Below are 13714 nucleotides of genomic sequence, written 5' to 3' on the forward strand. Positions count from 1 at the left end.
AATTATTATTTAATTTGCGCTTTGGCGGATTTGTTTGTGCTGAGCTATTCCAGTATTGGAGAGCCAGCAATGCTCAATCCCTTTTGCATCTCCATCCTCCCTTCTTCCCAGATCTCCGTGCATTCTCCCATCCCATCCACCTTTCTTCCAGGTGCTCATCCAAAGCATCTCCTCATTCTCCACCTCCTCCTTTATTTGATTTTCTCTGTAATCTCCAGCTGCCAGGCCCCAGCTGGGAAAATCTGAGCAGGGCTCATCATCCTGGAGTCCCAGCGTGGAGGAGCTGCTGCCTCCTGGGTGTTCCTGGTCCTGGGGCATCCCCGTGCCCCATCCCTGGGGCCAGCGTCCCTCTGTCTCCATGGAAACATCCGTCTGTCCCCTCTCCAGCATCCCTAAATCCCCATCCCTCCATCTCCATGAGCATCCCTCCATCCCTCTCTCTCCATCTCCACATATTCCGAAGCATTCTTCCCTCCAGATTCCACAATGTTCTTCCATTCCGTGTTTCCATTTACCACGTCCTTCCATCCCTCCTTCCCCATGAGAGAATCCCTGAGTCTCCACACGAATCATCCTCCATTCCCGTCCCTCCAGCTCCTCACGAGCATCTCCCCACGTCCACAGGAGCATCTCTTCATCTCCACGTGGGGATTCCTCCATTCCCATCCCTTCATCTCCACGTGGGGATTCCTCCATTCCCATCCCTTCATCTCCACGTGGGGATTCCTCCATTCCCATCCCTTCATCTCCACGTGGGGATTCCTCCATTCCCATCTCCCCACGTCCACAGGAGCATCCCTTCATCTCCACGTGGGGATTCCTCCATTCCCATCCCTTCATCTCCACGTGGGGATTCCTCCATTCCCATCCCTCCATGTCCACAAGAGCATTCCTCCCTCTCCATATGAGCATCCTTTTATCCAAACATCCATCCCCATCTCTCCATTTCCATCCCAGCCCTTCTCCATCCCATTCCAGCCCCTCTCCATCCCATTCCAGCCCCTCTCCATCCCATTCCAACTCACTCCATCCCATCCCAGCCTCTCTCCATCCCATTCCAGCCTCTCTCCATCCCATCCCAGCCCTTCTCCATCCCATTCCAGCCTCTCTCCATCCCATTCCAGCCCCTCTCCATCCCATTCCAACTCACTCCATCCCATCCCAGCCCCTCTCCATCCTATCCCAGCCTCCCTCCATCCCCATCCTCGCATTTCCGAGCCAGCCTCCCTCCATCCCAGGCGAGCCTCCCTCCATCCCCCTCCATCCCCGCCACTTCCCCAGATAATGAGAGCGAGTTTAAAAAACTTAAAGCCTCTTCGTGCCCGCGGTGAGTGACACAAATGGAGTTCATATTTAATCATCTGTTAACTCGTTGTCTATTATAGCTCTTTAATAGCACCAGAGATATTCTTAATGAAGCATGATTTAAGGTATTTACAGCTCTAGGACCGACAGACATCACTCACAGTGTGCAGGTAATGAGGCGTAAAACAGCTCTGGAAACCGTAAAAATGGGAGAGAGAGAGCGAAGAGGGAGAGAAAGCAGGCGAGGAGTTCGGAGCTGAATTGTTCCAGGGTTTGTTTTAAAATGTTTAGGCATTTAAAGTCATTTCAGCTTCGCCGAGGTGTCTGGTAGCACCGAGTTCAGCGATTCCCAGCGCTGAGAACCCCTGGCTTGCCAGGAGGGGTCGGGCCCCCGATGCTGCCGAGCTGAGACAGCTCAGGAATTTCAGGAGGGAGCGGGAAAAGCTTTCGAGGGTCCCCACGGGCCTTGGGAGTGCATGGGAGCAAAGCCTGGAATCTCTGGGTGCCTTTCCCCCTTTGTTTTCCCACTTGGTGGCACAGCCACCTTTGCTCGCAGAGGGGACACCGTGACCCTTCCCTTTGCTGGCCTGCAAATGCCACCCCTGTGCAACGCTCTTTATTTTCCTTTTTTTTTTTTTTTTTTTGCCTCAGAAAAAAAAAAGAAAAAAAAAGGAAAAAAAAATAATTAAAAACCACCAGAACCCAAGCCAAGTTTTGGAAAATAATTTGTGACGGAGGTGCCATCCTGCATCAAAATATTGTGTAGAAAATGTCAAATGTCACCAATCCATGTGTCCCCCCGTGTGACAGTAATTGGGCCGGACTGCTGCGCTCTGCCACCGCGGCCGCTCGCCGCCTCCTCCTCCTCCTCACCCTTGGCTCGGGAATTGTGTCGTTCCCCGCGTCCATCCCGGCCGCCCTGCCCGCGGAGCGGGGCCGGCCGCGGTGTCCCCAGCCCAGGGACGCGGAGCTCATTAGGCTGGACTGGGATAAACAGGGAAAGGGGGGCACGGGGCGGCAGCTCGGAGCTGGAGCGGGCAGCTCTCGCCGCCTTGATTCCCTCCCGGATTCGGGACATGCGGCCTCATTTCCCCGGTGTTTTTCCCTTGAGGGTTAAGGTGGAATCGCCTCGATTTGGGGAACCCAAAGCAGAGCCACAGTGGGGTCTTTGATTGAGGAATCACAGCCTGTTGCTCCCCTCCCTCCCCAAAAGTGCTCCAGAGGCACCATCACCCGCATTTCCAGCACTTTGGAATATTTATCCCACTCCCTGCCTGGCTGTGTTGGGTGTGTACCACCCCCATCGCTGTTTTATTCCCTGGGAGGGAAAACAAACTGCTCGTCCAGGGCAAACAACCCATTCCTAAAGCACCCCAAGCCCTTAATCTGGGAGCAGCCCTTTCACACACACTCCTTACCCATCCTGGATGAATCAATCCTCATTAGGACAGGAGGCTGCATAAATATTTGGCCAGGGCGAGGGAGCCCCGAGGGAGAGCGCAGGGAGGGGGGAAGAGCTGCAGCTGGAAATTCAATGAATTTCCCTTGGGCAGCGGGAGCCAGGCCTGGGAGAGCCGGGTCAAGCCTTCAGCAGGTGCCACTTGTCCCCTTGGGCAAGTCCTGCGGAGCAGGGTTGATTTTGCTGAGCTATTTCTTTTTTTGTTGGTTTGTTTTTTGCCCGTGGAAGTGGCGAGGCGCAGGTGGAAAAGGAGGAGGTGAAATCCTGCAGCTCCTTCCCCAAGCCACAACACAACTCGGTGGCAAACAATTCCTTCGGAGGAAGGAGCTGGAGTTCCTCTCCGGCGAGGCAGCAGCAGCAGAATTGCGAAGCCGGTGCCTGTTTTAGAAACTTTTTAGTGCTGGGGACAAGCCAAGAGAAGAGCCCAGATTGATCTCAAATCTCAGCTGGTGCTGGCGGGCGCTTCCACCTCCGGCTCCTGCGCTGGTAGGACGTGAGCTGGACCCTCCCAGCATCCCTGAGGGGGCTGGGATGAGGTTTCCCAGCGTTCTGGGTGCCCTTCCCAGCTCCCTGCCCTGCTCCGCAAGGTGGTTTTGGGGTAGATTGAGGTTTTCTGGTTTGTAATTGAATAAACCCAACCCTTCCCTGGCTGCATCTCCAATCCCATCTTCACACCAGTGGGACCAGCCTGGGTCACCTCATGCCATCAAAATCCTTCGCAGCAGGATAATCCAGGCTGTGGCAATGCCAGGCTGCAGCTCCCGGGGAGGTGAAAGGTTTTCTGGCTCAGATACCATCGCAACCTTTCCGTACTGTGATCTCCTGTGGCACCCGAGGAAATTCCTCAGGAGCCCTCAAGGGTGTGGGCGGCAATGGGGCAACTGGAAATTTCACCTGGTCCCTTGAGTGGCGAGGGGCTGGTGCAGGGAACATCCCGTGCTCCGGGCGGGAATGGGCAGGGAACAGCTCTGAGGGGTGGAGGATCCAGCCTGGATCCATCCAAACCTGTTCATTCCCCGTGTTGGGAAGTGTGGGCAGGGCTGGGCCTGCCCGGGGCTCGGCCCATCACCATTCCTCAGTTTTGGGATGGAATTCCTCCAGTAAAGCTGGGCACCATCCATCCCCCCAACCCCCCTTGGCAGAATAAAGCGCATTTTAATCCCTTTTCCCTCCATGCCCTGGATAAACGGATGCCAACGGGATGGACGGGCAGCCCTGGGGCTCATCCAGCTCCGTGCCCAGCCCAAGCCGGGCATCCCTGGCAGGGCACAGCTCCGGGGCCACCCTGGCACCACCGAAAACGCCGGAGCACTGCATGTGTGCCGCTTCCATGTGCGCCGGTTTCCAAGGAAACCGCTCGCTCTACATGTGTGTCGCTTAACACCCTGTTTGCTTTCGTTTGGATAAGTCTTTAATTCCTGTGCAGCCCCGGCTCGGCGGGATCTGTTGAGCTCCATGTGCATCCTCGGCGCACAAAATCCCTCTCCTGCCTCTTGGAAAAGTCGCTGCCTGCTCGGAGCGAGGCGCCTAAACCTGTGCCTAATTGGAGCAGCTAATGCTTTCTGCGGGAATAACTGGATATTTCACTGCTGCTTCCCCTCTAGAAACAATTAGCAGGGAGGACACGGAATGCAGGGCTCTTGTCACCTGCCACCGGCTCTGCTGCCCTGGCTCCGTGTCGGGTGGAGGAGCAGGGCGAGGACGCCCCTTCCCAGGGATTTGGGGGCAAAGTTGGGCAGTGCAGACGTGGATTGGAGTCCTTGGGAAGGCTGAGGCTGCTGTCAGTGGTTAAATGTCGATTTTAAAGTGTCCTGGGGTGAGGAAGCAGGGAAGAGTGGCCGTGGAAGGGTGACCCAGTGGGTGTCACACATCAGCCTGGAGAGGGGAAGGGAGAGCTCAGAGCCCCTGCCAGGGCCTGGAGGGGCTCCAGGAGAGCTGGAGAGGGACTGGGGACAAGGAATGGAGGGACAGGACACAGGGAATGGCTCCCAGTGCCACAGGGCAGGGATAGGTGGGATACTGGGAAGGAATTCCTGGCTGGGCTGGAATTCCCAGATTTGCTGTGGCTGCCCCTGGATCCCTGGCAGTGCCCAAGGCCAGACTGGAGCACCCTGGGACAGCGTGAGATGTCCCTGCCCAGGGGATGGAACTGGTTGGAATTTAGGGGTCTCTTCCCCCCAAACCATTCCGTGAGTCCATGACAGGATAGGACACGCTGGGTCCTGCACTCCAGCAGCTCCTCCGTGGCCTGGGCCAAGCAGGAATGAGCAAAAAGCTTCGGGGGTGCTTTTTTACCCCCCAAATTTTCATCCGCAGCAACCCAAAGTGGCTTTTTCTTCCCTCTCCCCCTTCCTCCCTTCCCTTTGCACAGCAAGATGCCGCCTGTTCTCATGCACTGGAGGAGTTTTCTGATCTAAAGCCACTTTCCTGCTCTCCCAAAATCCCCGGGGCTGGTTCATGCTTGTAAAGCTGAGCAGCTCCCGTGTCACTCGGGGCTGGCTCCCGTCTGCAGCCCTGACAGCAGCTAATGCTGTTAGCCTGTGTCGAGGAGGGATTTCAGCATTAAAAACCCCAAAATCACCACACCCGGGCCACCCTGCTGCTTGCAAACAGCTCAAAAACATCTCCCCCGTTGTTTGGGGTGCCTGGCGTGGCCCAGGGGTGTCACACAGGGGTTTTGGGGTGGCCTTGGGGGGCTGCCGCAGCCTCGGGAGCAGCGCAGGGTGAGCAGCCGGGATTAGCTCGGCTCGGGGAGGGCTTTGCTATCTTTAGGTGGAAGGTGAGGGATTGTGGCTCTTAGGGTGGCCGGCAGGTGAGGAGAGAGAAAAATCCCCCGGGGCCAGCCCGGCTCAGGGCGCTGACCCCAGCTCCTGTCCCCACCGGGGTCCGGCCCCGGCCGCGTGCGCCGTCACCTTTCTAGGCCACAATCTGTCCTCAATTCCGAGCCTGCTGTTAGCTTCACTTGCACTCTATTCTCGTGTTTGCTGTTATTTTTTAACACTTTTTTTTTCCTCCCCATTTTTTTCCCTTTTTTATTTTTTTTATAATTTTTTTTTTTTTTTTTTTTTGCATAAAAGCACTATCCTCTCCCCAGAGCCTGCCTGGAGCGAAGGCATGGTCTGTACAACTGCAATTATTTCGAAGAACAGATGGAGTGAGGAGCAGAAAGTCTGTTAATAGTAATAGAAATGCTACATGTTAACCTGGACAGCACACGATGACAGTCCCATGACTACACGTTCTGTTCCCACCAGCTGGGCTCCGAGCGGAGCCGAGAGATTCAGAAACGCCGAGCTCGGCTCCGCACCCTCCCCAAAGTTAGAGCTCAAATTCCTTCACACTTCCAGCGCAGGGTTTTTGGGTTGTCGGGCTTCTCCCCCTCCCCTCCTCCTCCTCCTCCTCCTCCTCCTCCTGCCTATTAAACTGATTTTGGCGCTGTTAAGGAATTTTGCAGCTTCTTCCCGTTTTTGTTTTTTTTTATTATATTTTTTTTCAGCCGGCTGCAGCTGGGAGCGCGGTGGGGAGGGTGGTGGAGGCTCAGCCTCGAGGTCCTGACCTTCGGCCTCACGTGGTGAGGCCAGCACGGCCCCTTTCCCACGCTCACATCTGCAGGGTTGATGTAATTCCCATACCCCGGACGATGCCAGGCTGGGATTTACGGAGCGGGGCAGCTCCTGGGCAGGGCGCTTTGAGGGAGTTTGGGATTTTCTCCTCAACTGTTGCAAGCTGAACGGGCTGAATTCTGCATTTTCTGGTGAAAAACGGCGCTCCCTGTGGAGGTGGGGCCTTCAAGGGGTTTATGGGATGCCAAGGGAAGGGGGCACAGGGGGTCTCGGGGTTATGGCAACGCCCCAGGGGGATTTTGCTTCTTGACCCCAACCAGAGGTTGGGAAACGGAGCAGAGATATTGAGTCAGCCCCAAGAACCTGGCGGTGCAAATCCCTGCCCGGTTTCACAAGCGGCCACAGAGCTCCAGCTAATTCCAGTGGGAATTGCAGGGCTGAATCCCAGGGCTGTTGGTGAGAGCCCAACCCCGGGGCACCGCTGGCGCTCCGACGGACGCACCTGGAGGTTTTATTCGGATGTAGATCTCTTAATCTGGGTTCTTGCGGGATAATCCGCTCCCTGAGGTCCTGCCAAATCCCTGGAGATCAGCAGGTTTTCCCTCCAGAGGTCACTTCCAACCCAGCTCCATCCTCAGCGGACCAAAATATCCCTGTGGGCTCCGTGCTGGTGGCACCTTTGGGTGTTGGGCACCCTCCGTTGGGACCTGGGCTGGGCTGTGAGGGTTTTCTGGGGCTGAACCAGTGCTGTCCATAAATCCCAGCTCTCTTTGCCCCATTCCATCACCCAGGAGTGGTACCTGACCCCCGGGTGCTGCTGTTGCAGCATCCCTGGAACACCTTTTTGTTATTTTGGGATGTTTGGGGCAGGGTTTGGCTCCTCACGGCCACCCCCGTGGAGGACGGGGTACCCAGCTCATCCCCCACCACCCCTGGATCCCAAAAATACCGGAGTGGCTGCAGTCCTGCACCTCGGTGAGGTGTGAGAGGATGGCTGGAAGCAGAGGGAATTCTCCTTGTGCCTTCTCTTTGGAGGGGGCAGAACCCACATTTTCCCTCTGGAAAGATTTGGGATTAACCCATCCCCAGCGGGTTTGTGACCTCCCCTGGCGTCCCTTCCTCGCTCTCCTCTGGGGAAAAAGCGGAAAAACGTGGATTTGGGGGCTCCCTCCTGCTGTCCCCCCACGCCCGCAGCATCCCCCTCTCATCTCTTGCAGACCAAGAAATACGTCCTGGTGATGGTGGATCCCGACGCCCCCAACAGAGCCCACCCCAAGCACCGCTTCTGGAGGCACTGGCTGGTCACCGACATCCTGGTGAGTCCAACGGGGTCATTCCCAAAAATCCGGGGAGGGCTGGGATCCCACGGGATGCAAACTCCTCCCGCCGAAATCCCGGAGCGTTCGCCAAAGAAATGCAAACGGTGCTGGGCGTGTAGGTAGGGAAGAGCTTCCTCAGGCTATAAAGAGCCAGGCTGGTCCAAAAATATTGCTGCTTGGTGGTTGGTTTTTTTTTTTTTCCCCTCCTTCTCCTAAGGAAATGCTGGGAAAGAAAAAAAAACCCAAAGAACACTTTGCCAGCTCGCCACCACCGGTTTTCTCCGCGGAGACAACGCGTCCTTCCAAACAGCTCCTGCTGCCGGTTGGGTTTTGTGGTTAAAAGAGTGGGTTTGGTGGAAATCTCAGTTCCTTTTCTAGCTTTTTCATGTTTGTTTTTTTTTTTTCTGGATTAAAAATGGTTTGAATTCAGTGAGAAAACAAAGGGGGAATGAGTTTGGGATGAATTGTGGCACTTCCCAGCACTGTGTCCATGGGATGAGTCCCTGTCCCTGTCCCGGCGTGTTGTGGCTTTGCTCCTAGAAATATTTTGGAAAAGCAGTTTTTTCCCCTCCTGGCTGTTTTTATGTCTTCAAAAAAATGAGATGTTGCAGCTCTAAATCAATCTAACTGATAATCTGGGTACTAAAGCCTAATTAAGATATCAATTAATTGGCAGCATGCATTTAACAAGAAATATCGCGTCGTTCTCCTCTATTATTCTCTGAAATTACTGCTGAGGGCTCTTTGTACAGCTACCTTAATTAGACTTTTTATTGTTAATGGGCATATTAAGCAAATTAAAACGGGATATTAATACTTTCCATGAATTCCATAATTGGCTGAAAAATAGGAAGCGTCGGGAATAATTGCGGGAATTTGAGTACAGGACTTGGGGGGTTTTTTTGTGTTGTTTTGTGTTTTTATCCTTCACAGAAACCCTTCTGCATTTCTAACACAGGGTCCTGAAAGTCTCTCATTAATTTTAATATTTACCAAACGCAAAGGAGCCCAAGCTCCTGTGTTTCCTTCTGTACACAGATCCTTCGGAGCCGTTCCCTCTCGCTAATTATTGTGGTTTTCCCTTTTTTTTTTTTTTTTTGGGAGTATAAAATCCTTTAAGCAAAGAAGGGAAATGTGGGATTCAAACCTCCAGCACCAATGGAAGGTGGGATTTTAAAAATTTTTTTCCCCTGGCGTTTGGGTGACGCCATTTGTGATCTCTAAGGTCAAAAATTCTGTGCCAGGCCATGAAAGGAGGGCTGGAAAAAAGGAGATTTTTGGGAAGGAAAAGAATTTTCCCCATCTGCCAGGGATGGGGCTGCTCCCAGCCCCAACAATTCCTTAAGCTTGCTTATCACGAGATAAATACGTTTATAAATATAAACACACATCCCCGAGCAGGGATTTGGCCTCGATGCTCCCGATGGTCCCTTCCAACGTGAGCTACTCCCTGCTTCCATGCAATATTCTATATAAAACCTATATATTGATATGATCCCTATAATGACGGGATAAATATATCCCCTCCGTCTCCCGTGGGTGTGTGTATACGCATCTCTCCTCTACACACACACAGAAACGCGCACAAATCCCCCAAATGCACAATAAACCACAAAAAAACCCCGTCCTTATCCCGTGAGGACGCCGGGGCAAAACCACCTCAGCTCCGTCCCCCGGGGATGGGGTGGGGGTGCAGGGGGGGGGTCCTGCCGGGGCTGGGGCGGGGTTTTCCCGATCCCCCGGCCCCAAAGGCGGGAGCGGAGCCGGCGGGCTCAGCCCCACCGAGCCTGGTTGAGCTGCAGCTCCTCGGGGGGATTCGGGAGGCTTTGGCTCCGGGGAGCTTCAGCTGACAGCCTTATTTGCACACTGGCTCGAAAATAACCGTGTAGGCTTTACACGACACCTTCTGTTGCTTTGGTGCAGAGAGGGGCTGCAAGTGCCTTCCCCGGGGGGGGACGGGGCGGCCGGTGCCATGCCGGGGGGCTGGCAGAGCCCCCGCGCCCGCCGGTGCCCTGGCGTCACCCCAGTGTCACCCAGTGTCACCCCAGCACTGAGCCAGTGTCACCCCAGTGTCGCCCAGCATGGCTTCAGTACTGCCCAGCAGGGCTTGGGCACCACCCTTGTATCACACAGTGTCACCCCAGTGTCACCCCAGTGTCACCCAGTGTCACCCCAGCACTGAGCCAGTGTCACACCAGTATCACCCAGCATGGCTTCAGTACTGCCCAGCAGGGCTTGGATACCACCCCAGTATCCAGTGTCACCCCAGTGTCACCCCAGTGGCACTCAGCAGTGCTTGAGTACCACCCCAGTGTCACCCAGTGTCACCCCAGTATCACCCAGCATCAGTCCAGTATTGCCCAGCATCACCCAGTAGTGCTTGGGTACCACCCCGGTGTCACCCAGTGGCACCCCAGTAACACCCAGCACCATCCCAGTATTGCCCAGCATCACCTGGGCACTGCCCTGCCTTTGCCCCGGCATCCTCCAGGCATCATTTGGTACCACCCTGGCATCCCCTCATTGTCACACGGGTGTCGCTCTGGCAACCCCCAGCATCCCTTGGGTGTTGCCACAGCATCCCTCCAGCAACCCCCCAATATCCTCTGGGTACCACCCCAGCCTCCCCTGGCATCGCTTGGGTACTGCCCCAGCATCACCCCAGCATCCCTGGGTATCCCCCTGGCATCCCTGGGTACCACCCCATCATCCCTGGGTATCACCCCAGCATCCCTGGGGTATCACCCCATCATCCATGGGGTATCCTCCTGGCATCTCTGGGTATCACCCCATCACCCCTGGGTATCACCCCAGCATCCCTGGGGTACCACCCTGGCATCCAGGGGGTATCACCCCATCATCCCTGGGTATCACCCCAGCATCCCTGGGGTATCCCCCAGCATCCCTGGGTATCACCCCATTATCCCTGGGGTATCCCCCTGGCATCCCTGGGTACCACCCCGGCCTCTCCCTGGCATCCCTTGCGTGCCGCCCTGGCATCCCTCCGGCATCCCCAGGCTTTGCCATCCCCCAGTCTGGAGGGAATCGGCTCCAGCGGCACCGAACGCCGCTCCTGGGTGCTGCAGTACCCTGGCACGCCACCAGCTTTGGGGTTTGGCTCGGGGTTGGCTCTCCCAGGTGGGTTTTTGGGATGGAACCTCCCATCCCCTGGGCGCCGCTCGCCGCTCCTTATCAGCCGCTGCTCCATCGCCGCTCCGATTGTCAAACATGAGAGATGCTTTCACTCCTATTCAAAATAATTTAAATAAAAATGTTGCTACAAAGTGGAATAATATCTTTTGATGAATGTTTTTAAAGCCCTTTAGGTTTTCATGGTAATTTGCAGTGTAAAATTATTTAGAGATAAGAGCCAAATTAGCTCTTATAGGCGGAGGTCGATATGTCCCGTTATCCATGGAAGCAGTGTTTAAATATAATCAGCCTTTACTCTAATGCAGCATAATTGTTCATTTGAAATAGCTTTTTTTTTCTCTCTCTTTTTTTATTTTTTTTTTTACTCCATTCAATGAGTCATTAAAATATTCAAAGGATAATGCAGTGAATTGGAAATGAATTTATCACATTATCCTGTACATACTGTAGAGCATCAGGTAACCAGGCAGAGTCGGAACCGGTTTACAGCGAGTCCCCGGTAAACAAGGTTTTCCATTTTGTATTCAGTGGGGAAAGAAAAAGAAGGGAGAAAATACTGCCCTTCAAATGGAAAGCTTTCCGTCTTTATTCCCCCTCCTCGGGGAGGAGGAAGGGGGAGGGCGAGAGCAGCGAATTTGTACTCCACTAAAGCCTCGCCGCTTTAACTTTATTTTTATCAAAATATGTTTGTAACAGAAAAGTCGTTATGGAAACGGGTTCTGCCAGCCGGGAGAAATCCTGCGCCAGGCTGGAAGCGAGCGGGACCCGCCGGGCGCCGCCGGCACCGCTCGGCTCGGCCGCCACCAGCCCCTTCCCAGGGCAGGGCGCTGGGGAAACTGAGGCACGGAGCTGCTCCCTGGGGTCGGGGATGGGAAGCGCATCCAAGGTTTTTGAAGCAGAGCCAACCCCACCCAAGGCCCACCCTGGCTTTCCCCGCGCTGTGGGTGCAGCTCCCGACCCCTCCCATGGCTCTGTAGGATCCCATGGGGATCCCATGGGTGGGGATGGGTGCATTTGGGGACGGGGATGGTGGCGCCGCTGTCCCCAGCGGTCCTGGCAGCACCGCTGGCCTTCGCGGTGGTGACATCCCCGGCGGTGGCCGCGTTTGTCACCGCGCGCGGCGTCGCCGCTGATAAACAGGCTCCGGGTTGCGAGTGTCACCATAGAAACAGGTGCTGTCTTAAGCAAACAAGGGCGCTATTAACCTGAAAAATTACGGGGGTTTTGCACAAGGGCAGGGTGGAAACGGAGCTGTGGGGCAGGGGCTGCTCACCCACGGCCCTGTCCCCTGTCCCTGTCCCCATCCCAAAGGGACGAGTGCTCTGCAGGAAACTTTTCCTCTGTGGCCCACGGAACGCGGCTCCAGCTTATCCAGAATGCCTGGATTTACCAAAAATCCGAGGGATCAGCTGTTAATTGTGGCTGCTGTGGTTCCTGCTCCTCGGCTGCTGGGTGAAGAGTTAGGGACACCTTGGGGACGCTTTCACCGAGCATTGGTGATCCAGGTGCATCCACCATCCCCAGGAGAAAACAAGTCAGGGCAAGGAACAATTTTTAATAATTAATCGACGCTAGGGGGGTTAAAAATCAGCTTTTGGGTACCCTGCAGATGGGGAGGTTCCACATTTTGGGAGCTGCTGGCGGTGCTGGGGCAGCTTTCCTTGCCTGTGCCGCATCCATGATTCCCGTGGATCCGTGGAACCGTGGGATCACTGATCCCCGCCTCGCCGGGGGGGAGAAGGGGCAGATGTAGGAGCTGGGGCTCTGCTATTGTTCCTCCTTGCTGGAGCCCTCTCGACTCGGCTTTTTTGGTGATGAAATCGAGGGTTTGAAAGGGAAAGAACAGAGGGAAATGTTGGTTTAATTGATGACTTGGCTCCTCAGTTCCCTGGTGTGAGTTTGTGTCGCTGCTCGTTAATGAAGCCTTTATTAATAAAAGAAATTTAAAATAAAGAAAAAAAAGAAAAAACAAAATAAGTAAAGAGGCTGCAGCTCAGGGGGAACTTTTCTGTGCACTCCAAGCTCCTATGGAAGGAATTCTTCCCTATGAGTGTGATGAGGGCCTGGGATGGATTTCCCAGAGAAGCTGTGGCTGCCCCTGCATCCCTGGAAGTGTCCGAGGCCAGGCTGGACAGGGTTTGGAGCAACCTGGGACAGTGGAAGGTGTCCCTGGACGAGATTTCAGGTCCCTCCCCACCCAAACCACTCTTGATTCCATGAATTTCTCATCCTGACCAACGCTGAAAGGAGATTCTGTGCCTGGAAGGAGGCTGGGACTGGCGGGGATCAGTTTGTTCTCCCAGGTGTCGAATGACAGGACAGAAGTTGTGCCAGGAGAGGTTTAGGTTGGATGTTGGGAAAATTCCTTCCTGTGAACCTTGTCCAGTCCAGGGCGGTGCTGGGGTCACCGTTCCAGCAGGGATTTCAAAGCCATTGGGATTTCAAAGCCATTGGGATTTCAAAGCCATTGGGATGTGGCTGTGTGGACGTGGCACTCGGGGACAGGGTCTGGTGCTGGCCCTGGTGGTGCTGGTTGGACTCGATGATCTCAGAGGCTTTTTCCAACCCAAACAATTCCAGGATTCCATGATTCCATCAGTCCTGGGGTGCTCTGCCCAGAGGGAGGTTGTGTCCTGGGATGCCGAGGGTGGATCCCGCTGCTGCATCCCTGTGGATCCCGGCATTCCCACCCCTCAGGAGCTGCTGGGGCACTCCCTGCTCACTTGGAGTGTAATTAATGCTCCCAGGTAATTGAACACTCCCGAAGCCCCTGGAGAGCGCTGTCACTGAGCGATTCCTGCTGGGACAGCAGCTGGAAGCACCCACGAGCCCAGCAGTGGCTGAATTTTGGGAATGGGCACCCCACAGCCGGGATGCAGCAGGGACAGCGAGGATGGAGAGCGTTGGTCACACCC

The 13714-nt window shown here is 55.0% G+C and overlaps 1 protein-coding gene across 2 annotated transcripts in view; it reads left to right on the forward strand.

Moving 5' to 3' along the window:
* Positions 1–13714, forward strand: part of PEBP4 (phosphatidylethanolamine binding protein 4) — a 77081-nt gene that overhangs the window by 32999 nt on the left and 30368 nt on the right. For both annotated transcript variants that reach the window (XM_063420133.1, XM_063420134.1), the window contains exon 4: positions 7545–7643. In XM_063420133.1, coding sequence (XP_063276203.1) covers positions 7545–7643 — 99 coding nt within the window. The remainder of the gene's footprint in view (positions 1–7544; positions 7644–13714) is intronic.

The sequence above is a fragment of the Prinia subflava genome, chromosome 29, assembly GCF_021018805.1.
Source record: "Prinia subflava isolate CZ2003 ecotype Zambia chromosome 29, Cam_Psub_1.2, whole genome shotgun sequence".
In the NCBI taxonomy this organism is placed as follows: domain Eukaryota; kingdom Metazoa; phylum Chordata; class Aves; order Passeriformes; family Cisticolidae; genus Prinia; species Prinia subflava.